The sequence below is a fragment of the Doryrhamphus excisus genome, linkage group LG1 (assembly GCF_037039965.1).
Source record: "Doryrhamphus excisus strain RoL-2023G ecotype Guam linkage group LG1, RoL_Dexc_Guam_v1.1, whole genome shotgun sequence".
In the NCBI taxonomy this organism is placed as follows: domain Eukaryota; kingdom Metazoa; phylum Chordata; class Actinopteri; order Syngnathiformes; family Syngnathidae; genus Doryrhamphus; species Doryrhamphus excisus.
In genome coordinates this window covers 18,705,700-18,728,233 of record NC_136357.1, presented here as the reverse complement: position 1 = coordinate 18,728,233, position 22,534 = coordinate 18,705,700, and the positions used below count along the sequence as shown (strand labels likewise).

General features: G+C 42.5%; 1 protein-coding gene across 1 annotated transcript in view; it reads right to left on the bottom strand.

Annotated features, from left to right (window-relative positions):
• Positions 1–428: 428 nt before the first annotated feature.
• The window catches only part of plxnb2b (plexin b2b), a 212,566-nt gene continuing 190,460 nt past the window's right edge, over positions 429–22,534 (bottom strand). Inside the window, exons 28-40 of the mRNA XM_058075676.2 lie at positions 21,986–22,167; positions 19,800–19,866; positions 19,556–19,702; positions 15,895–16,051; positions 14,108–14,208; positions 12,726–12,810; positions 12,272–12,423; positions 10,894–11,054; positions 7,974–8,121; positions 5,858–5,922; positions 5,702–5,777; positions 5,245–5,319; positions 429–4,245 (exon numbers count right to left, since the gene is read on the bottom strand). Coding sequence (XP_057931659.2) covers positions 4,141–4,245; positions 5,245–5,319; positions 5,702–5,777; positions 5,858–5,922; positions 7,974–8,121; positions 10,894–11,054; positions 12,272–12,423; positions 12,726–12,810; positions 14,108–14,208; positions 15,895–16,051; positions 19,556–19,702; positions 19,800–19,866; positions 21,986–22,167 — 1,521 coding nt within the window. The 3' untranslated portion in view covers positions 429–4,140. The remainder of the gene's footprint in view (positions 4,246–5,244; positions 5,320–5,701; positions 5,778–5,857; positions 5,923–7,973; positions 8,122–10,893; positions 11,055–12,271; positions 12,424–12,725; positions 12,811–14,107; positions 14,209–15,894; positions 16,052–19,555; positions 19,703–19,799; positions 19,867–21,985; positions 22,168–22,534) is intronic.

The window sequence follows — 22,534 nt, the reverse complement described above, 5'->3', positions numbered from 1 at the left end:
GGCGAGGATGCTGAAATGAGCTGTATAAATACCAGTTAACTTCAAAAAGAAATTGGCCGTGTGGCAAATACGTCTCGGCAGCCCAAGGTGATTGTAAATCATGCAATATGCATGGGCGGGGAGAGCTTTATTTGAAGCCAATCACAATTGGAAAAGTGAAAAGAAAACACGGGCGATATGAAGGGCATATTGGTCTTCTCAGCTTATTCACACGGGAGTGAGCGCGTGATGAAATCTGTGTGTAAGCGCTCCACGCGCACACACACGGTACCTTTGTTAAATTAAATTAACAGCCGTATTTCAGGCAGAAGGCCTGCAGCGGCTTAAGAGTGAAAATGTGTCCGTTTTTTTTTTTTTACATTAAAGCACATGCAAGTTGAAAAACCGCAAAAAGAAAAAAATAAAGACTCAGCACCAGGTTGTTTTTTTTCTGTCTTTTCTTATATTCTTCCAGGACTCAATGCATAGGATTATACAGTCAGAATACAGTATTTCAACATTGTTTTACAAAGATTTATATGTTATAGCAAAGAAGGAAATCATAAAAATAACTGCACAGCAGTAAGAAAGGTCATTTGTGGAGTACAGGTAAAGATCATCGATTGCACACACGGTGGAGTAGCTAAGAAACACTGGAGTAGCCAAAAATATCAACACCACTGCAACACTTTTGCGCTCTACTCATATCTACCCAAGAATACCCCCCCACCCCACCCCCCCCTTTTATTGACTCATTTCGGAATGTTTTTATGGGGATTCCAAATCCCATTGGATAATTTTTAGTTTGGCTTTCCTGGGCCTACAAAGCGCACATCACAGACACGCAAAAGAAACACACACGTCAATATCGCCAAAAAAATCACAATGAAATGTTTTCAACTGATTGGCAACAGGGGCGAGACTCAATATGAATATTGCAGTGTATCAATCATCATATCATGATGACCACCCCTAATTGGCGCACACACACACACACATACAACTGCAGCAGAACATCTGCCATTTTCAACAACACACATCATCTATCACAAGTCCAAGTACATTGCTGTGTCTATAGCACGGTTGTCATGGTGGTTACCTAGGTTACCGAGAGAATATTCATAATGCGCATCTTCCTATTCCATAAGGCACATGTTTGGTCAAATAAAGGCTCTGAAAGAAGCGTCTTGCAGTAAAACCACACCCCAAAAAACCCTCCAAGATGCCGTTGGGGTGAGTGGCAGAGTGGGCGGGGCCAAGTGCTGTTAGTCCAGCCCTGTGAACACCGCCCCTCTCTTGCCGAGGCAGGATTTAACATTCTAGGGGGTCTCTAGAGCTTGGTATGCTCGTCAGCTACACCATGTTGAGGAATGCAAACAACTACCATCAGGAATAACCATGGTCATGTGACACACAACCATGGTCAGGTATACACACAAAGGCAAGGTGTACACAACCACGGTGAGGCACACACACAAACACGTACATTCATACAACCATGGTGAGGTACACACACAATGGTCAGTTATACACACACAACACCATGATAAGGTACACACGCGCACAATGGTGAGGTGTATGCAACCATGGAGAGGTACACATGATGGCAAGGTGCACACACAACCATGGTCAGGCACATATGCAACCATGGTCAAGTGAAGCACAAATATGGTTAGCAACATACACAAGCATGGTGAGGTGCGCGCACACACACACACACACACACACAAGCGTGGATAGGTATATGCACAAGCATGGGGGTGGAGAAAAAACCCCTCCATTAGCCTACAGTGTAAAGGAGTGTTGCATGAATGAAGGACCTAATGAACATCACTCCCACCCAGTCCACCCTGATTCCACACTAGAACAAATATTTACAAGCCACTTTCTTCACTAATGCACCGTTTGTAAAAAGTACCAATTGCAGTCCTGGTAGATTATTGACAGCACTCAGCAAAGGGCTACTTTATCGCTTTTAGAGGCAGGATGCTCCATGATTATTTGGACAACTGATACACATCCAAAAGAACGTGTCTTATTTATCATAATAATAGTCATCAACGACAACACCTTTATTAGGATTCTATTGCTTAAATGCTATCATTGGCGGGTATGCTTTGTGAGCGAGACGCTCTTACAAGAATTTAGTAGGATTTTGTACAAAAATGCAGAAACAGAACCAATTTGGCAGATGACTGAACAGTCATCTGTTTGTTGATGGAAAAATAAAATGTCCGACGGAAAATCCAAGGCAGGGGTGGGCAAACTTTTTAAGTCGCGGGCCACAAAAAAACCTAGCTAGAGCAAAGAAACCGGTTTACAATTTTCAAAATATGCATTTTAAGATTATTAGAGCACTCTGGACATGATGTAACACCCCTATAGTCACTTTTTCATTGGAATTACCCAGTAAGACATAATAAAACAAAATAGGACATGATATCAACTGACACATAATAGCACTGGGAGAGTTACCAAAAATGTGATTAAATATGAATATTTTTGTACTAATAATAGGCCATATTCAACCATGGAATAAGACTAACTATGAACAATAACTATTTAAACCGTGCCCAGATGTTTTGTTGTAGCGGCAAGTACTGACTACTTCCTGTGTGCACATGAACACAGCATGAAGGAAAAATATTAGTTGAAAGTATTAAAACAAGATAACTTCCCATAACCAGCAATTTATTGCAAACTGCATATTTACAATCCAAAGGCAAACTTCAGACAACGGACATACGCTAATTCCTCTTTTATGGCTTCCAGACCCGACTGTAGTTCCACTAAGTAGGATTTCTTATTTATATTTGGAATATTCTCACAGTGAGCACATAGAAAACGTTATGACCTTTTTTAAGATCGTTAGAGTCCGCTAGACCCACCTTTACATTCTTGTCACAATAACATCGCAAGTATTGTTGCCAAATATTCAAAAACAAATTCAAAACATAGAGTGGGTCAGATGTGGCCCACAAGCCTTAGTTTGCCCACCTCTGATCTAAGGTCAAAGACTTTCTTTTCTATTGGAATGAATTGAATCGGGAATAATTATCATGACACCTTGATGGACTGTAAACGCTGCGTGGCTTTAAACGTTTTAAAATGTTTCGCAAGTGTAAAAAGAAGCAAAGCCATGTAAAATTACTTCCGAATTGACAAAGTCAACATTCAATATATAAATTCATGATAAAAAAAAAGCACAACAGACATTATTTTATGGCAAAAAGCAACCCAATAAAAAGTATTCACAACATTTTCTGCGAAAAAATGTGCGCATTGAATTTTTTTTCGTACGATATCCTACCCAATTTGATTGGGAACGTGTAAAGCCGTTGATGGTACTTCCTGGCAGGGTTTACGTGACGACTCCACAATGGAACACAAACAGCAGCAAAGAAACGAAACGTAACAAAAAACATTGGAAATGTTCTTCTGTGCTTTGCTTGAAGCGGAATGTACCATGGCACTGACCGATAAAGGGAGACACACTATTGTGCTATTAGTGCTTTTCCACAAGCGCACCCACACTCGGCTTAAAAACAACATGAAAAATATAGCCATAATCATTCACATGAGCCTGTACATGTATGTCCTTGGGTGAGGACACTTTGGTCTCCGTCTACTAGACCTCACGCCTGACGTTAGGCATCCTGGGCACGCACACGCACACACGACATTGAATAAAAACACCACCCGCACCACGAGGCAATCCATTTAAAAAGGTATTTTTTGTGTTTCCTTATAAAGCTTTCGGCGTAAAGACGATTACAAAAAATATATCATACAATTCTCAAAACCTCTTCTACACAGGAAAGAAATGGAACATCTGATTATCTCCTACACCAGTGCGCCACACAGGGGCTTACTTCCCGGAGCCTGACTCAAGTGTTTTTTTTTTTGTTTTTTTTTTTTAAGGTTTGGCAAGTGAGCTTTAAGGCGTACCTTTGCATCGCGCAACACATCATCGGCTCTCCATTTGCATCTCAATGATACGCCACACAAGAGAATATTATTGGAATATTGTCCCAGGGCCATGTCGCACGACAACACGCCACTCCTGACTTCCCGTGTGTTTGTGGTTTCTTTCCCCATGAAATAAGCCCCCGTAGTCACTGGCAGGATGCAGGCAATTATCCCGCCCGGCCTATCTCCACGTTAGAGATCAGTCACTTTGTTTTCCAGGGCGGCTGCTATCTGCTGGAGCCGCAGGGTCAGCTGCTTACTCTGTGCTGCCGGGTCCTCATCCAGGGACGAGATGATCTGGAAGGAAAAATGCAGGGTTAAAAAAAATTATAATTCAAACTTTTGCTCTTTTAATTATTTGTTATTTATAATATATTCATAATAATAATACATGTATCAAAATTAAATTATGCAAATAGCCATCGGCCCTAATTAGGGTCAAGGCTAAGCTGGAGCCTATATGAGGTGACGTCACACCCTGGAGTCTGTATAATTATAATAAATATATGTAAATATTGCTGAAATATTCAGATATAATGACTAAATAATATAAAAAATATTTTTCCAATATAATAAATTATTATGAATCACATTATTAAAGTGTGTTTTTCAATATAATTAACCAAATATTTGTCATATAAAAATATGCTAATTATTATTCAGATAAGAATTTTCTATTTATTTTTTCTTGTTATTTTAATATTTATTTTTATTTCATGCTTGCACTGCAATATTTTTCTATATTATAAAATTTTTGAAAAAGTTTTTCCCTGCAATGTGCAAGACACAAGCCATATGTATGTGGCCCCTTTGCCTTTATACTGTAGATCTTGGTCATGGTTGAGCGTGTCACGTGACTAGTTGGTATGTGAGCTTCCTTCTTTGTGAGCCAACAATGGTAAATAAAGAGAGAAGGGGAGTGTTACTGCAGCTGGATCTAACCAATGTATTGCAAAAGTGATATTTATTTTAAATATGACTGAAGGAGTAATGTACAAACAGGAAATAATGCTCTACAAGCTGACCAATCATAGCCACAGTTTTGTGGAGGTGCTCAACACAGTGTCCACTCGCACAGTGGACACTTAAAAAATAAATTCCCAAGAGCAATTTTCCAATTCACATCCCAGAGAAATGATTCCAATTAAAAATGCATACAATCACTCGTCAGGCATATCAAGCAACAGGACAGAAAAAAAAGGAGCCGGTGGGGGTGGGGGTGGGGGGGTTGAGATAGCAGTAACAAAGTGGGCAGCGGTGCGTTCACTGGAATTGAGCGCCTTTGGGAACTCTTACCCCGTCATAGTACTTGCTGGCGTAGCGGTACAGCTGATGGAGAGCCACTTGTGTGTTCAGCTTGTCTGTGTGAGCCTGAAAAGCGGAAAAAAAACACATTAATTAAAAGTGTCTTCCAGCCAGGCGGCATAGAAATAATCATAAAATAAACTATACATATACATTTTCTATACCGCTTGACTTCACTAGGGGATGCTGGAGCCTATCCCAGCTCACTTTGGGCGAAATACGGGGTACACCCTGGAATGGTAGTGTGTCTATATGTGACCAGAGTGTACCCCGCCTCTCGCCTGAAGTCAGCTGGGATAGGCTCCAGCACGCCCGCGACCCTCATGAGGATAAGCAGTACAGAAAATGGATGGTAAAAAGATGGACAAAATCCACCCGTAACCAAACGTCGGATTTCAGATTTTTTTTAAGCGGAAAGTGGGTGAAAAATGGTGTCTGTGCATCTTACCCGTGACACCTCGGCCAGATGAGTGTTCATGTCCTGGTCACTGACGGGGACCATCTGTCTGATGCCCTTGTAGTAACTAACACACACAACCACACACAATTAAGCGGCGTCTGTGGACAACACCAACACAACATTGTGAGGGTAAAAACTGCTTACTCATCCACCATCTTCTTGTACGTGGAGATCTCCTTTGCATAGAGAAGTTTGTTACTCGGAGAGTCCTGCAGACAAAATAAATGTACGGACATTAATGACGATGGCGCCACTTTTGCCACTCATCTGTTGTTCCATATGCTTTCAGAACAAAACGCTGCTTTGCTGCAACTTTCCTGCTCTGTGGATTATTGGGAGTATTTTTACTTATGTGTATTGGTACAGATCAATACGCCAGATGGTGGTGATCACCAATGGCTGGTGTGTGGAGCAGGGCTTTTAAAACCCGGTGGTTGCTGGTTCGACTCTCGACCATTTATTTTCACATTTCAACATTTAGCCTGCATGATTACTTTATGACTTTTTTAGTCTTCAAGAAACAAATGGACAAATTAAATGGTGCCCCCTACTGGTGGTTGGTAGATAAGATAGAGAGAGAGATAGAGAGAGAAATAGATAGAGATAAAGATAGAGAGAGCGATAGAGAGATAGAGAGACAGATAGATAGAAAGAGAGAGCGAGAGAGAGGGCTAGAAGAGAGAGATAGAGCTAGATAGATAGAGAGAAAGAGAGAGAGAGCGATAGAGAGATAGAGAAAGATAGAGATAGAGAGAGAGATAGATAGAAAGAGAGAGAGAGAGAGAGGGCTAGAAGAGAGAGATAGAGCTAGATAGATAGATAGATAGATAGATAGAGAGAGAGAGAGATAAATAGAGAGAGATAGAGATAGATAGATAGAGAAAGAGAGAGCTAGAGATAAATAGAGAGAGATAGAGACAGATAGAGAGACAGAGAGAGATAGAGAGCGATAGATAGAGAGGGCTAGAAGAGAGAGATAGAGCTAGATAGATAGAGAGAGAGAGAGAGAGAGAGAGAGCGATAGAGAGATAGAGAAAGATAGAGATAGAGAGAGAGATAGATAGAAAGAGAGAGAGAGAGAGAGGGCTAGAAGAGAGAGATAGAGCTAGATAGATAGATAGATAGATAGAGAGAGATAAATAGAGAGGGAGAGAGAGAGAGAGAGAGAGAGAGAGAGAGGGAGAGAGCTAGAGATAAATAGAGAGAGATAGAGAGAGATAGAGATAGAGAGAGATAGATAGAGAGAGGGAGAAAGATAGAGAGAGATAGAAATAAATAGAGAGAGATAGAGAGAGATAGAGAGAGATAGAGAGAGATAGAGAGAGATCCAGAGCGATAGAGAGCGATAGATAGATAGATAGATAGCGATAGATAGAGAGAGAGATAGATAAAACAATGTACAAATAGCAAATACAGTAGAGCAAAAATATGAAAAATATATCCAAAAAAGGTTGCAACCTTCCCCTGCCTCTACAGGAGCAGCCATTTTCTGTCATGCCCACCCCAAACTGAATAACTATGAATAATATCAAAGTATTTATCTGTATATATTTATCTGTATATATTTCTCTGTATATATTTATCTGTATATATTTATCTGTATATATTTATCTGTATATATATATCCGTACGGAATGAATTGGAAACTGAAACCAGCCAAATGCAACAAAATGGAGAGCAGTGATGCGTTCAAGTGTATTGAAAAGTCAAATTGCATGCTAGCACATGTTGGCAGGGCTGCACTAATACGGGAAGTCCTCCCTGACGTTCACTCTTTTCTGTGCACGGGGCCATGGTTGAGGTTGCTGGTTCGGTACCCACTCGGTGAATAGATTTCAACACATTTCTAGGGGATTTCAACATCGACAATATCTTTCAGTTCAGCGTCAGCATTTCGGCATCCACGCGCAACTTCTAGTCAAATTGCTTCATTAATATTGGATCAATATTATTTCCTATGGGAAAATTTTTGTCGAAAACCCAATCATATGAAAACCGGGGAGAGGTTTCACTCATTGGCTCCCAAAGATGTATATATGTGTCTTCGATGTTTCTTTACCCAAAGAGGTGATGATGCAACTCCACAACAGAAGAGAGAATGTTTGGTGCAGGTTTAAGCCAAAAAAACAGCAACAAGGTCTCAGAAGTACATTTCATAAGAGCACAGCCTTCATGTTTGAAAAAGTTGAAAATATGAAAATATGCTTGGAGTGCAAGAGAACAAGGCAATTGACAAGACGTGATCCATAAAGCAACTCACCCGACTGAGTTTGTGCTCTGTCTTGGTGCAGGCATCCATGAAGGTCTGGGCAATGACGGACAGCGAAGCGTCCACTACTTCTGACACGTGAACATCAAAGATGAAGTGAGGATTCTTCAGGATGTTCACCCAAAATCGTAGAGGAAGGCTACATGAAGATGAAAACAAATGGAGCGCTGGTTATTGTTATTGTTTTCCAATGAAAAGGAATAGTCCAAATAGCACCCCCTGGTGGTTACAAATGTCATGGTTAAAAGGGACCTATTGTGCTTTTTCCACTTTTCTGACCTATAAATGCAGAAAGAATGTTGTATTCTCGGGTTAAGCGATGCCAACGTTTCAGATAATGAGGTTTGCGCATTTGGAAGTGAGCCGGAAAGAAATTTGAGATGGCTCAAAACGCTCGGTTTCAGAGGGTGTGGTAAAACTGTACTTTTGTGATGTCACAGAGAAGCGGACTTCCTTGGCGCATGGTTGGAGGTGAGATACACTCTCAGCCCTCCCCCAAGTTCTGCTTCCCTCGCTCTTCCCCAAGATCTGCTTCTCTGTTTACAATACAAGCTCAGGCAGAAGTTATTGAGATTAGTTATTCCCGGCAACAGAAAAATATTTTCATCTGTATTTCACACAAGACTGTTTTTGTGAACGTGAAATAGCCACCCATGTGTGGAACATATAGTGACCACATTTGACTGCCCATGTTGTGACAAGATAGTAAACACGGCGACCTCACATCCGACTTCTGTACTCCACCGCACCAGAGGTGCCTCTGACAATGTGTGTCCGACAATAAGTGCTCCTCCTTGGGCAGGTGAAGCTGGAGGCAGTGCCCACACTCCAGCCAGTAGCTGCCAGTAGCTCCTAAACTTTCCAATTAGCTCTCCAATGACTTTATTCGTTTTGTATCAACTCCTATACCCACTAAATTAGAAAGTGTGTTTTGCAGTAGTCAGAAAGTACTTTGGTAGGACTTGCGAGTATGACCAACCACAGCAAAGTGTGCGCGGAGGCGGGCCATTGGTGTGATAAATTAAAACAGACCGTTTTTGTCTGAAGCACGATATACAAGAAATACAACTGGAATAGGTGCAGATTCTGAAAGATCTAGAACGTTTTCTGTGCTCGTTATTGTGTGTAGCTGCTCTATAGGAGTCCATAACTCGATACAAAAGGCCAAAAATTAACATAATAGGTTGCCTTTAATAATTTTTTTAGAATGGTTACCCACTAAAGGATAGTGGTTAGCGCGCAGGCCTCACAGCTAGGAGACCCGAGTTCAATTCCACCCTCGGCCATCTCTGTGTGGAGTTTGCATGTTCTCCCCGTGCATGCGTGGGTTTTCTCCGGGTACTCCGGTTTCCTCCCACATTCCAAAAACATGCTAGGTTAATTGGCCACTCCAAATTGTCCATAGGTATGAATGTGAGTGTGAATGGTTGTTTGTCTATATGTGCCCTGTGATTGGCTGGCCACCAGTCCAGGGTGTACCCCGCCTCTCGCCCAAAGACAGCTGGGATAGGCTCCAGCACCCCCCCCCAACCCTTGTGAGAATAAGTGGTAGAAAATGAATGAATAAACCCACTAAAGAATGCCCCCTGGTGGTGACCAATGCCGTGTTTAGCCATGATAACCATGGCCACTTTTCAATGTCAGAGTCTCTCTCCCTTGCCGGGTATCGCAAAACCTTGACCTTTAAAGTCCTAGACAAACTTCAGCACTACACGCGGCCCAATGCAACGCTCCAGTACGTGAACTGATTTCCCCTCTGAACAGAAAAATACAAGCTTTTCCAAAATACAGATGTATCCCAAAAAAAGGAAAGCATTCTCCCTGATCAGGAGCGTGTGCTTGCCCAAGTGAGACAAGAAAGGCACAGAGTGTAAAATAAAACACATAGCGGGTTGGTAAAAAATAAAAAAAAAAACCTCAGGAGGCAGACGACTACAATGGAAGAATAAAAATAGCATAGCTGCTACAATCACAGAATTAAATTAGCCTGGGACACAATTACCATGTTTGTTTGTTGTTCTGCCTCGTACACACATTCATATTTAATTCGAAGCCCTCTGCTGATTTGATAAACATGACGGCTGGTTGCCGAGTGCGGTGCGGAGTGGCACGCCGAGTAATTAAATGCCTCATCGTCCCGTCCTTGCGTCTTTGCCAGGCCGGCGTCAATCACACGCATCTATATGCAACACCTTGTCTGGTGCGCCGCTGCAGTCGCAGACGTGACGCTAATTTATGCGCTTAAATGTCACTCGGGAGCAGCGGGATAGCAAATGCAAACTCGCTGAGACGGATTCGTGCATCGGTATTCATCTCTTTTGTGGATAATCAACTTTTAGTTCGTGGAGAGTTACAGAGGCTGGGCTCAGGAGAACTTTGAGCAGTCACACACAAGTGTGGATCTGTGCAATTCAATTGCAATCAATGCTAACTTTGCACTTTCAATCCAAACATTCCACGGGAAACAACGAGAACATGTGGGAATTTAGGATATATGCAGATGAAAAAAGCAACTTGCAGGATTACTGTTGCGACGACACATCATCAGGAGGGTAAAACTAACCTGTTTCACGATGGTGATTTGATGCATATTCTCTTTTTTTGTTGTTGTTGTTTTTCAAATATAAATATGCATTCAAGTCAAAAGTATAGTTTTTAACATTTCTATCCACTTACATTCACAAAAATAAAAATGTGCATCATCTGACAGTTATTCCCATAAATGTATACACTATTATATCAAGTATTCCAATAAAAGTGTCGAACTTGCAACTTCAAAAAAACTACAATTTAAACATGTCTCAATTTGCATACATGCAAAACCATAATTAAAATGACCATCCATTCCTACGAAACATATTGAACTTCCGATGAACAGTTCCTGATGACAGCCCCGTTTTCCCCGTCTTACCTGTTGGTTTTCCAGATGTGAATGGTCTCATCATCAACGTTGTTGTGCTTCAGTGCCTGCTCATCTAGGAAGTCAAAGAAGTACTTGACCGCAGGCGGCACCACCGCCCCGGAGCACAGCACGCTGCGGAAGAAGTCGTCCACAAACTGCTGCAGTGTTCCCTGTCGGCAGCCGCACAAACAGAATGTCAGTAAAAGTCCTTTTACATCACAAGACGCATTTTACCCTACGTGTGAATCTGGAAAGGAAAAGGTAGTTCTCTTGGTTCTCCGTAGTTCTCCGTATGCTCATTTATTATCAGGCGTATTGCACAACACAGCAGCAACAGAACCAGTGTTGCAATAGCTGAGGTGACTGGAAACATCAGTTTCACACCAATAACTCACACATTTAATCACATGCAGGCCAAAAACGTACCATTGACATAACCACACTTTGGAGGTTGCCTACAGCCACAGCTGTATTAATGACCCCACAAACAGATATATATTTTTTCTTTTACCCAAATCAATCAACAGAGGACAAGAAAATACATTTTGGCCATCTGAAGCTCTGCGGACTATTTCCCGTGTTTGCATGAGAGACGAGGAAGAGTATGAAACGTGGATCAGACATTTTGATGAGCTTGTTGGGTATGGTGGAGACATGAGGGCTCTCACCATTTAAGAGCCTGGTGACGTCATAATGCAAATAAGACGAGTTAATTTACCCCCAGGGCGGCACGGTGTTCTAGTGGTTAGCGCACAGACCTCACAGCTAGGAGACCAGGGTTCAATTCCACCCTCGGCCATCTCTGTGTGGAGTTTGCATGTTCTCCCCGTGCATGCGTGGGTTTTCTCCGGGTACTCCGGTTTCCTCCCACATTCCAAAAACATACTAGGTTAATTGGCCACTCCAAATTGTCCATAGGTATGAATGTGAGTGTGAATGGTTGTTTGTCTATATGTGCCCTGTGATTGGCTGGGTGTACCCCGCCTCTCGCCCGAAGACAGCTGGGATAGGCTCCAGCACCCCTGCGACCCTCGTGAGGAAAAAGCAGTAGAAAATGAATGAATGAATGAATGAATTGAATGAATTTACTCCCATCACAAACTTTGGGTCATACTGAAGATTTTTGTCATTTACAGTATGCCTTTATCTATAACCGTTTCCAAGATACAACCTTTTGAAATAGAATAGCCCCCCCGGTATGAAAACCGCTGGCTTATGTCATCAAACCAGTCTCTGAACCACACTTCACCTGGATTTTTGATAACATCCACTTGGAAGCCTTGACACAGACCGTAACATTGCCACTAATAAGGGAGGAGACTCTGCGGTTAAGTGAATGGTTCGGCTCAACGTAGCGTTTACGGTAGTTAAATACACGTGAATGCACCTTGACAGAAAGCAGTCTTGTGAGATAAATCTCCGTGATGGCTTTAGTCATGGACTTGTCTTTGATGCTTCCCCGTTTGGACTTGATCTCATCCAGCTCGTCAGCGGGCCTCACCAGGTGGAACACCTTGTCATCATCCAACAGAGCGTTCCCTGGTGGAGAAGCAACAGTTCCTCATTTATGCACGTACACTCCTCCGCTATCTATAAAGTCTTTGTCTGCACTGAGCTGCATGTGAATGAACGCAGAGAGGACATCAAACGCTGGAGTGAAATCAGCTTTTATGAAATGCACATAAAAAAAGTGCATCTCATTTGAAAATAATCTAAAAGTGTGTTCCAAATAAAACATGAATTAGGATGTTAATGAAAGAGGGGATGTGGGCGTGCAGGCGGGGGGAATGTCTCCCTTGCCACAACAACGCCATCTGCGTGTTGCGCTTCGACACACTTACGCTCTTCGTGGTTTTCCTGGTTCTGTTCGTAGTTCTGCTGTGTGTGAAGCACCCGCGATAGAACTACTGTGGCGTTATCGCGTACCTGCAATGCAAAAACACATACCATAATTACATATGCAAACAAGTCAGTTCATGCACAAAGACTTAGTAGGACAGGAAGAGATCTGTCTAGTTGTCATGTTCAAAGACTGTCCTACCCAGTCTTTCAGCACAAACTCCGAGCAGGCGTCATCAGTTAGCGACTAGATAGGACAAGACTAGAGCGGTCATATATCTCGTCTTTAAACAGAAACTCCAAATCAGGTGTCATCGCTTCACTCGGTTCAAAGCCGCGATAAGACAGACTATCCACTTCAATCAGGCTTCCCCGTTTCAGCAGCTTCACAGAACAAGAGCTGTCCTATCTAGTCTTTCAGAATGAACTCCCAGCAGGCGGCAACAGTTCATGCTCAATGACTAGATAGGACAGAACTAGAGTTGACCTAGATAATTTTTAAACAGGAACTGTGAGCAGGCATCATCACTTCATGCTCAAAGACCTGATAGGAGAGGCTACCTACTGGTGAACTGGCAAAGCCTGATCAAAGGACATGATCAAGGACAAAATGAGAGCAACGTCATCAGTTCATGTTCAAACACCAGATAGGACAGCCTATTTAGTCACAAGCATGAATTCTGAGTGTTATCTTGTTCAAACACTAGATAGGACAGCATCTCTAGGAACTGGAAAAGGAACACAATATGGCGCCCCTCCCTCTCTCTGCCGTACAGTATATCTACTTCACTCTTCTGGGGAAACTATGTGACCTCCATTGTTAGGTCGGAGGTTGCTGATGTTGAAGTACAAGCTCTGCCTCTCAGTGCTGTCCTAAAAGTACTTTTTCCAACAACAAACACTCGCTCCTTGGTGGAGGCAACAACACACCTTCTGGAGATTTGCCCGTTTATCTTATTAGAAGGTTTACTTTACCGGCCTGGAACTAATTCATAATCAATGGCAATGATGGGACAAGCATGGCTGGTCTTCATTGGCATGTTTGCAGGCTTTACTGGCCCCCACAAAGACAGGGATGAGCACCCCGGTGGGGTCATTCGCTGGAGGACAATACGAGGCATCAGGGTTAACGAGGGGATTTTGGTGGGTAGAGAGCAGGATGGGGGGGATATTTGGTGGTGACCTCCGATTTCAACCGGGTTGATGCGGTGAAAAGAGGAATTAGAGGGCTTCTATCCCGGTGCTTTCTCTTGCACATACGTACACTACTGGACATAAGATCAGGTTTCTGGATCATATTCAAGTATTTTTGCTCCCATAGAGAAAATGTTTAGCAAAAAAAGACACCAAATTGGCTCAAATTTAGAGAGCTTATTCTACGTACGTTGTAATGAGCCAGAGTGTTGATGCGTTTCCATCTGCCCTCCTTCTGCGAGGTCAAATCCAGATCAGATAAAATCTGCCCAGTCGACCCCGGGCGCCACTCTGTGGAGAAAAATGGAGGAGTTGAAATGGGAGACCTCCGTCCAGGCTGAGATACATGTCATCTGTTTAGAAGCTATAGAATGAAGGCAAGATATACAAGTGTGTAAAGAAACAATAGTACTTTCCCCACCATTTTAATCACTTTATTACTATTAATATGTTATTTTTATTTATTTATTTATTTTTCCCAACCCTCGGCCATCTCTGTGTGGAGTTTGCATGTTCTCCCCGTGCATGCGTGGGTTTTCTCCGGGTACTCCGGTTTCCTCCCACATTCCAAAAACATGCTAGGTTAATTGGCCACTCCAAATTGTCCATAGGTATGAATGTGAGTGTGAATGGTTGTTTGTCTATATGTGCCTTGTGATTGGCTGGCCACCAGTCCAGGTTGTACCCCGCCTCTCGCCCAAAGACAGCTGGGATAGGCTCCAGCACCCCCGTGACCCTCGTGAGGAAAAAGCGGTAGAAAATGAATGAATGAATGTAATTTTTTTCTCATTTTTTTTATGATGAAATGAAACCAAAATGTAAATCTTTGGTAAAAAGCAATACAAAATCATCCAACAAACAATACAGTTTGAAAAGGTATACTAAACAATGTATTAAATGTATAAAAATCTAAACTCCATAATAAAGAAATTGCCCTTCCCAGCAGCAGTGCTGTGCTAATTAGCCAAGCATTGATCAAGGGTGATATGATGTATCACCACTGATGAGAAAGTGGAGCTAAAGCCGAGAGTGGACTTTGTTGTGGAATATTCCAAATGTAATTCCAAAGGCGGATTGGCAGATTGACGCTTTCACCGACCTGAGCCCAGGCGGCGTGTGACTCATTTACAATTAGCGCCACATGAGAGGGTTATCTCCATCATTCGCCATGAAAGGCGACGACAGATCTGCGCTTATCTAAAAATGTATAACGGAATGAGATCGGCGGCGTGCGTGGGAATTGGGGGGGGAAAAGTCTTTGATGTCAGAAAATGTCTGTAGAGATTTGGGCTTTCAAGTCGGCTCCCCCAAGGTTTCAGACTCGAGTTGCCATGCAGAACTTTGTTTGTCGATGAAAGCTTTTCTTTTTTTGCTCCTGTGAGTGAATAGCCTTTCTTGTGGAGCAGAAAAAAAGATGAAAAATAAACACACCGTGGAACAGCTCCATTCTGACCCTCAATTTGTTTGGATTGGGAAAGCATTTTTAGCATAGGAAGTACACTAATTCCTTGTTTAGTCCAGTTAATTGGATCCAGACTCGACCGTGATAAGTGAATTTCTGCAAAGTAGGATTCCTTATTTATAAATGGAATATTTCTATAGTTGGAGTATTGAAAACCTGTTTACTATTATTCTTATTCTTATTCGTATTATTTATTAGAGTCCTCTAGACATGATATAACATCCCTATAGTCACCTTTACACTCCTATCAGCCATTTTAGTAGAATGGGATCAATTAATGTTGTCTCCTAGTGCATGGTCTACAAAAGCAAACAACCGCCAGGGTCTCTAATTAGCGCCAAGTCAAAGGCGGCTGTGGTAAACCCCTGATGTCGAACATATCCTCCTGTGACTATTCATCCGTTTTAACTGTGACATTTTGTGCGACTTTACCCCAAAAAGTTGGTCAAAGTCCTAACTGTGCGATCACAGGGACATTCAAGGTTCCGGCGTTTTCTTGACATTCCTTCACTCACCCAGCGTGACGCTGTCGACTTTGGGCCGCAAGGAGTACGGCAGATTCCTGTACACCAACTCGATGATCTTCTCTTTCACCTGCGAGATGGTGTCGCAGTTGAGAACCTTAACCGGAGTCACATCTGGACCCTCGCCGTGCACCAGCACCTGCAGGGTCTGCACACAATATGAAAACATGTCATCAACAAAAACATAGTACCTACACTGTATATCACATATATCTATGTTATAACACCGAGTGGGACAGGACCACACAAACGTTAGCAACACTATCAGCGCATAGCTATGTGATGCAATAGTTCTAATTGCATTGTGACAACAACATCATTAGCACATTCGCAGAAGAAAAAACGAATGATCAAACTTGCAGCTCCCACAACTGGAAGTGACTGACTCATAGCTGTCAGATCCCAAATCTGGGGTCTTTAGTACGAAATTTAAGTGCTTAATTTAAGGTGGAGGAGAGGCGATGGTAAGAGGCGGAGATTTCCACATTTGGAGGACAATAGAATGTTTGTAGTGCACAAACTATTCAGAATGTGCTTTTTTGGAGTGTTTGGACTGCTGGAACTATTGAAGATGTGGAGCAAATTCTGATTATTTTCACAAAGTCAATTGTGGGACCGGCCAGTCCAGGGTGGACCCTGCCTCTCGCCCGAAGACAGCTGGGATAGGCTGGAGCACCCCCGCGACCCTCGTGAGGATAAGCAGTAGAAAATGAATGAATGAATGAATTTTGGGACCTTTAGAAGTGTTTAATAAAAAAAAGTCAGAGGCAGAGCTTTCCACCTAGAAGCAGGGACATTTTAGGACAATAGTCTGTTTGGAGTTGCCAAGACTAAGGGTGTTACATTTTGTAAAGTCAAGTTTGGAAATTTTAGAAGAACTTTAATAAGATAGGAGGAACATTTGGACATTTGCAGGACATAGGAGGAAATTTTCACCAAGAAGCAGGAACATTTGCCGGATAATAGTGTGTTTGGAGTGTAGAAACTATTCCGGATGAGTAGCAAAGCCCGCTTTTTTTCCCCCACAAAGTCAATATTGGACCCTTCAGAAGTACAAGAAGTACTTAAAGGGGACCATAATATTATGCAGATTTGTCGACCCTTTGTATTTAGTTGTGGACTCCAACAGAACAGCTATACAATAACCGGCACAGAAAACACAGAAAAGATCTTCCAGAACCGGCACCTATTCCAGCTGTATTTCCTTGGATTTGCATCCCAAACTTCTTTTAGGGCTCACAACCTCATTATCTGAAACTTTGGCATCGTTTAACACGACAATACAACATTCTAGCTACATTTTAGCATAATAGGTCCCCTTTAATATGAGTTAGAGGCAAAGGTTTCCACTTGGATGCAGAAACATTTTGTGGACAATATTAAGGTTTATAGTAAAGCCTGCGTTTTCCCCCCAAAGTGAATTGTAGGACTTTGAGAAATACTGACTATAAGGTAGAAACAGGACATTCCCACTCTACGTAGGAATGTTTGGAGGACAATAGTGTCCACAACTTCAAATATGTCCACAAATACCACAACTGTGTGGTAATGTGTTTTTCCTTCATGATGTCACAAAACCCCTCGTCTTTCAAAAGTAAAGCAAAGGTGAAGGAGTGGATGGATTTGTCTTCCGATTGGTGTTCCTAAACACACATTACTGTCTGAACATCATTAAAAATCACTTTGGCATAATGGGGCGACCTTTAAACATTACCCAGGCTCGAGCGCCACAAGGTCCTACTGCCAGGATAAGGTTGTCATGGCAACCAGGCTTCTCATACACATACTTTACAGGTATCTGGTCACCTCGGCTCAGCGGGAGCAACTGGAGTCACTCCGTCATGAACTAATTGACCACTTGATGCAATCAAAAGGCTAGCAGGGGGGTGGAAGGGATGTCAGGGAGGGGTGAGGGGTGCGGGGTGAGGGGCGCGGGGCGCAGCCAACCCAATCGCACATGCCTGATCAGTCACTCTGCATTCATCAGTGTGAATAGCAGTCCGTGAAATCTAAACTGACCGTGGTGGCCTGTGAAATCCAGTACGCTGGAGGTGTTTTATTTAATTTTTTTTTTTAACTTCCTCTACCACAGGAAGCAATCCACCACATCATGAGTCCAGCTAATTTGATAACTGTCCTTGACAATGCCGTTTATTTGTGCTCGCTTTAACGGAACGGCTACGTTCACAGTACTGGAACGTGAAGGAAAACATCCTGGCGATCAACGCGTAGCATTACTGCAGTTTCATTAATACATGACCACTGGATTTAGAAGATCAGAAACAAGTTTTCTATGCCAGTTTTTCTTAACCATAAGGCCGCGGCCCAAACTTGGGCCTCCAGCGCCACCTATAAGGCCGCAAAAAACATTTCAGTTTTGCACCAGTGGGCAGCCGAGGGCTGTGGGCCTGCGTAGTAGCTTATCAACTGAAGACACCAGAGATAGGCTAGCCGCTATGCTACTGTATGTTAGCCATGAGACTCTCAGTTACAGTGCAGCTTCTGACCAGATGGTGGCGGTAATGTGTCAGTCAGTTGTTTAACAAGCTCACAGAAGATCAGAAGAAGACATTCAACTCCAACTAGCAATGTTTTTAAAACAAAAAATTAAGACAAAAGTGGTGCCAGTCCCCCCCAAAAGACAACATTTTTACGTAAGTACAATCCTGACTTTTGTAAATGGAGGAAGTGAGGCTGCGCCGCGAGCCCAGTGTGCGGAGTGTTGTGGTCTGACGCTAGCTAACGCTTTAAAAGTAAAATCAAAATATTATATATTGTATTATTGTAGTATTGTAATATTGTAGTATTGCTCACAGGAGCCCAGACGCTAGTTTGAGGCCCCCACCTTGATACCAAAGTTTAATGTTGAAATGACAGCTTAAAGCTGTGTGCACACCAGACACAATTAACATGATTTTGCCCCTGCCCATACTGTTACCCTACCCTGTTACCCCGCCCTGTTTTGCTTTGGATTAGCAATGAAGCTAAAGGCTTATGATGCTGGGTACAAATAAATGCAGGAAATGATTTGGAATAAAAGGGAAAATACATGTCAAGATAAAGCATCTCATCAAACATGTTGTTAAAGTTACCACGCTACTCCCAGATGGAACTGAGGACGATGCTAACTTGCTAATTGGGTCAAATTATTAAGTTTCATTCATGTTCATGTTAAAGGTTAAATAACTGTTAATACTGTACATTTCAATCTGAAAAAAATAATTTTTCTACCAACTGTATGCGGTTTCTTACGTTTTTCTTATTTGCTGTTTTATTATTATTATACTTATTTATTACTGATTGATTGATTATTGTCTTTATTCTTAATTTGTTTATTTATTTTTTTATCTTATTTTGTGTATAGAAAAATAAAAATTAAGATATTTGAGAACAGTGGAATGTTTTATCAGATATTTTGGTGTGGAAAACTGGAATCAAAGTACTGAAAAAGTGTAGGGTATAGCAGAAGCAAAAGCATTGAAGATAGTTTTTTTATTGATTTTTTTTTTCCAGTTTTTAATAAATGCGTTTTGGGTTTTTTTTGAAAACCTGATGCAGCCCGGCCTCACCCAGAACCTAGCTCCGGTGGCCCCCAGGTAAATTGAGTTTGAGACCCCTGCTCTTGGTACATGTTAGCGACACCAGGACTCACCAGGACAGAGTACTCCACATCATCGCCCAGCAGGCCTGTGTCATTCAGGGTGTACTTGGCTTTCTTCACTCGGGCGTCCACAGGTCCTTTCTCGATCTGGTGCTTGATGGCTCGGAAGAGTTTGTACAAGGGCTCGCCTGCTGAGTCCTGGCACACAGGACATGTTGTGTACTTTATTTATACTTCAATTTTTTTTTATATACCCGTCTGATGGACCAATGAGAGACCAGATATGGTACTGTACCTTTAAGAACTGGTAGAGGCAGATGGACATCCAGTTGCACAGCATCCTTTCTACCACCGTCTCTGACCTTGAAAACACATCAGATGAGACATGATTTCATTATTTCATCAACGTATTTGATATTACTAACAAAATGTCCTATTAACATTTGTAATATTTATTCAGGTGCTAAGAATGCAATACATGGATTTCACTTGTCTAATGAGCATTAAAGGGAACCTATGATGTTATTTCCACTTTTCTGACCTCTAAATGTAGTTAGAATGTTGTATTCTCGTGTTAAACCAAGCCAAAGTTTTAGATAACGAGGTTTGTGTATTTGGAAGTGAGACACTCGGTTACAGACAGTTTTTTTCCAAGACAGGCTGACATCAGGCAGAAGTGGTTGGAGTTTCAGATTCCTGACGAGCAAGAGAAAAATATGGGAATGTTTTGTGAGCATGGGTGAAGCTGGACTATCCGCCAAACTGTTGCTGAAGTCCAATGCCTTTCCGACGTTACTTGGCCATGTCGAAGAGTCCGAAGCGCAAGCTGTAAGTAACAATTGATTGAATTCATCAGTGTCCCAAGTGTGTTTATTTTGTGCAAATAAGCGGCTGTCTATGTAGCATTATAGAGTGTGCATATAGGGAGCATACATGTCCACCGATGTCTGGAGTTATTAATAGCCTTTTCCACCACAATCGGTGGATCTACACAGGTAGTTCCGCAAAAAACGTTTAATGACTAAATTTATACTACCAACGTTGTGTCAAGATTGTCTGCACGCAATAAACACGGGCCTATGTTAGCACTCTTTGAGTTCATACATGGTAAGTCGGGGTTCTCCAACCAGTAGTCCTTATCTACCAGTAGCTCCTAACCAGTTTTCCATTAGTTCTCCAAAGGCTTTATTCGTTTATCATCAACTCCTATATCTGCAAAATTAGAAAGTGGGGTTTGGCTGTACTCCAGAAGTCCTCAGGAGCGCTTGGGAGTGTGACCAATCACAGCAGAGTGGGCGTGCCCGCAGGTGGGTTGTGGGTGGAATAAATGAAAACAGACGGTTTTGGAAATCCAAGGCAATACAGCTGGAATAGGTGCAAATTGTGGAAAATGAGCATAACAGGATAACATAATAGCATATTAATAGTTTAATATCTGCTCTGCTAGCATTTCCATATTGTCGACTACATTTTAAGTATGACATTAGAATTTAACTCAAATGTCAATTAAAAACATGAAATCCAAGCAAATGCTGACGGTCTGGGTGAGTTATTTTTAGCACTGCTGAGTCTCGCCCAGTGACAGCGTGCAATGCGGTGACGCGCACCGCAGACAATGTTTAAGTGTTGACGAGGCGCACGACTTCCCCGCCTTGTCACTGTCAGACTATTTCAAGCTCAGATCCGCGGACGCTTTTGACGGATGCTTGTGACAGATATCAGCCGGGTAGTGGGCGCCCCCGTGCTTTGACGGCAGTTAGCATACCTAATTGGATGTCTAGTGTGTGAAAAGTGGGATGGGTGGTGTGGAGGGGGTGCTTGTGTTGGTGCAATGACCTAATCAGCATAATGAGCCTCTCCATTGGGGGATAATTAAGATGCGTATTTGTTTAACAGCCAGTGGCTAAGTAGAGGCACACAGCAGACAGTTCAAGTATCACCTCATCACGATGACAATGAGGGACGCGATGACAGACAACAAACCTCACATAATCACTGAAGTCCAAAAATCAATGGAATAAGTCAGAACATTTGTCTGTAGACAACCGCAACGTATCCCTCTGGACACTGAATTCACTTTGCACTTGTTGTCGACACACAAGTGGACAAATTATTACATTTTGTTAAATCACCGCTTCACCAGATGCCGTACAACTGTAGTTGTAGTTGCCGAAAAAATGCCTCAGTAAGTAAGTGAGGCTGCGATGACATCAGCCCCTCCATTGGTAGTTTTTTGTTCCCAAGTTGGGAAAACTGTCAATATTTGTTCGGTTTAAAAACAAAATATTCCCACACTGGGTCTATGGCAGTCGCCTTAGAAACCATCGCTTCTGTGCCTTCATTCGGTTAGCATATTTTGGATCACAAGGCTAACGTGCTGCTAGCACTCTGAAAAAAGGCTGAATGAGAGGAGGGTTCACGTTTTTTGTGGTTCATATGGACATATGAATATTGGGAGGAAAAATGCTGTCAGTCACTCACCGTCGTAGCATAAGTTTGGGGTTTTTGCTGTGGACGTACTCCTCCATGAGCTCCAGCAGCAGGGTCCTCATGATGTCTGTGTAGTACTCCAGCTTCCCGTGCAGTGCCACCGTCAACAAGGAGGCGAAGTACACTTTGGCCCTGGCGTTGAAGTCATGGCTGCGCTCCAGGGTGCGGATAAACTACCGGCACAAGCACAAATTATGCAACGAGGAATCTTGAGGCGGAGAGAAAACAGCAATTAGAGGACTCTGCCAAGGTGTTCCTGCGCCAGCACCATCGGAATATTACCAGCCTTCCAATTTTCAATCTTCAGCTTCTCACGTCTAATATTAGACTATTGACACACCAGGCGCTGCCAGAGCAATTTAAAATAGACCAAAAGGTAAAAGTGAGAAGTATCACCAAGGTAGTGACGCTTTTAACTTCTTCCCGTCTTTGAGTAGAGACAAAAGGTTTGCCTCATTACCTCAGTTGTTTCTCACTGCGAATCTCCTCTTAGGAAATATGGCCGCCGACTACTATAGCTATCACTGCTACGTGGGCGCA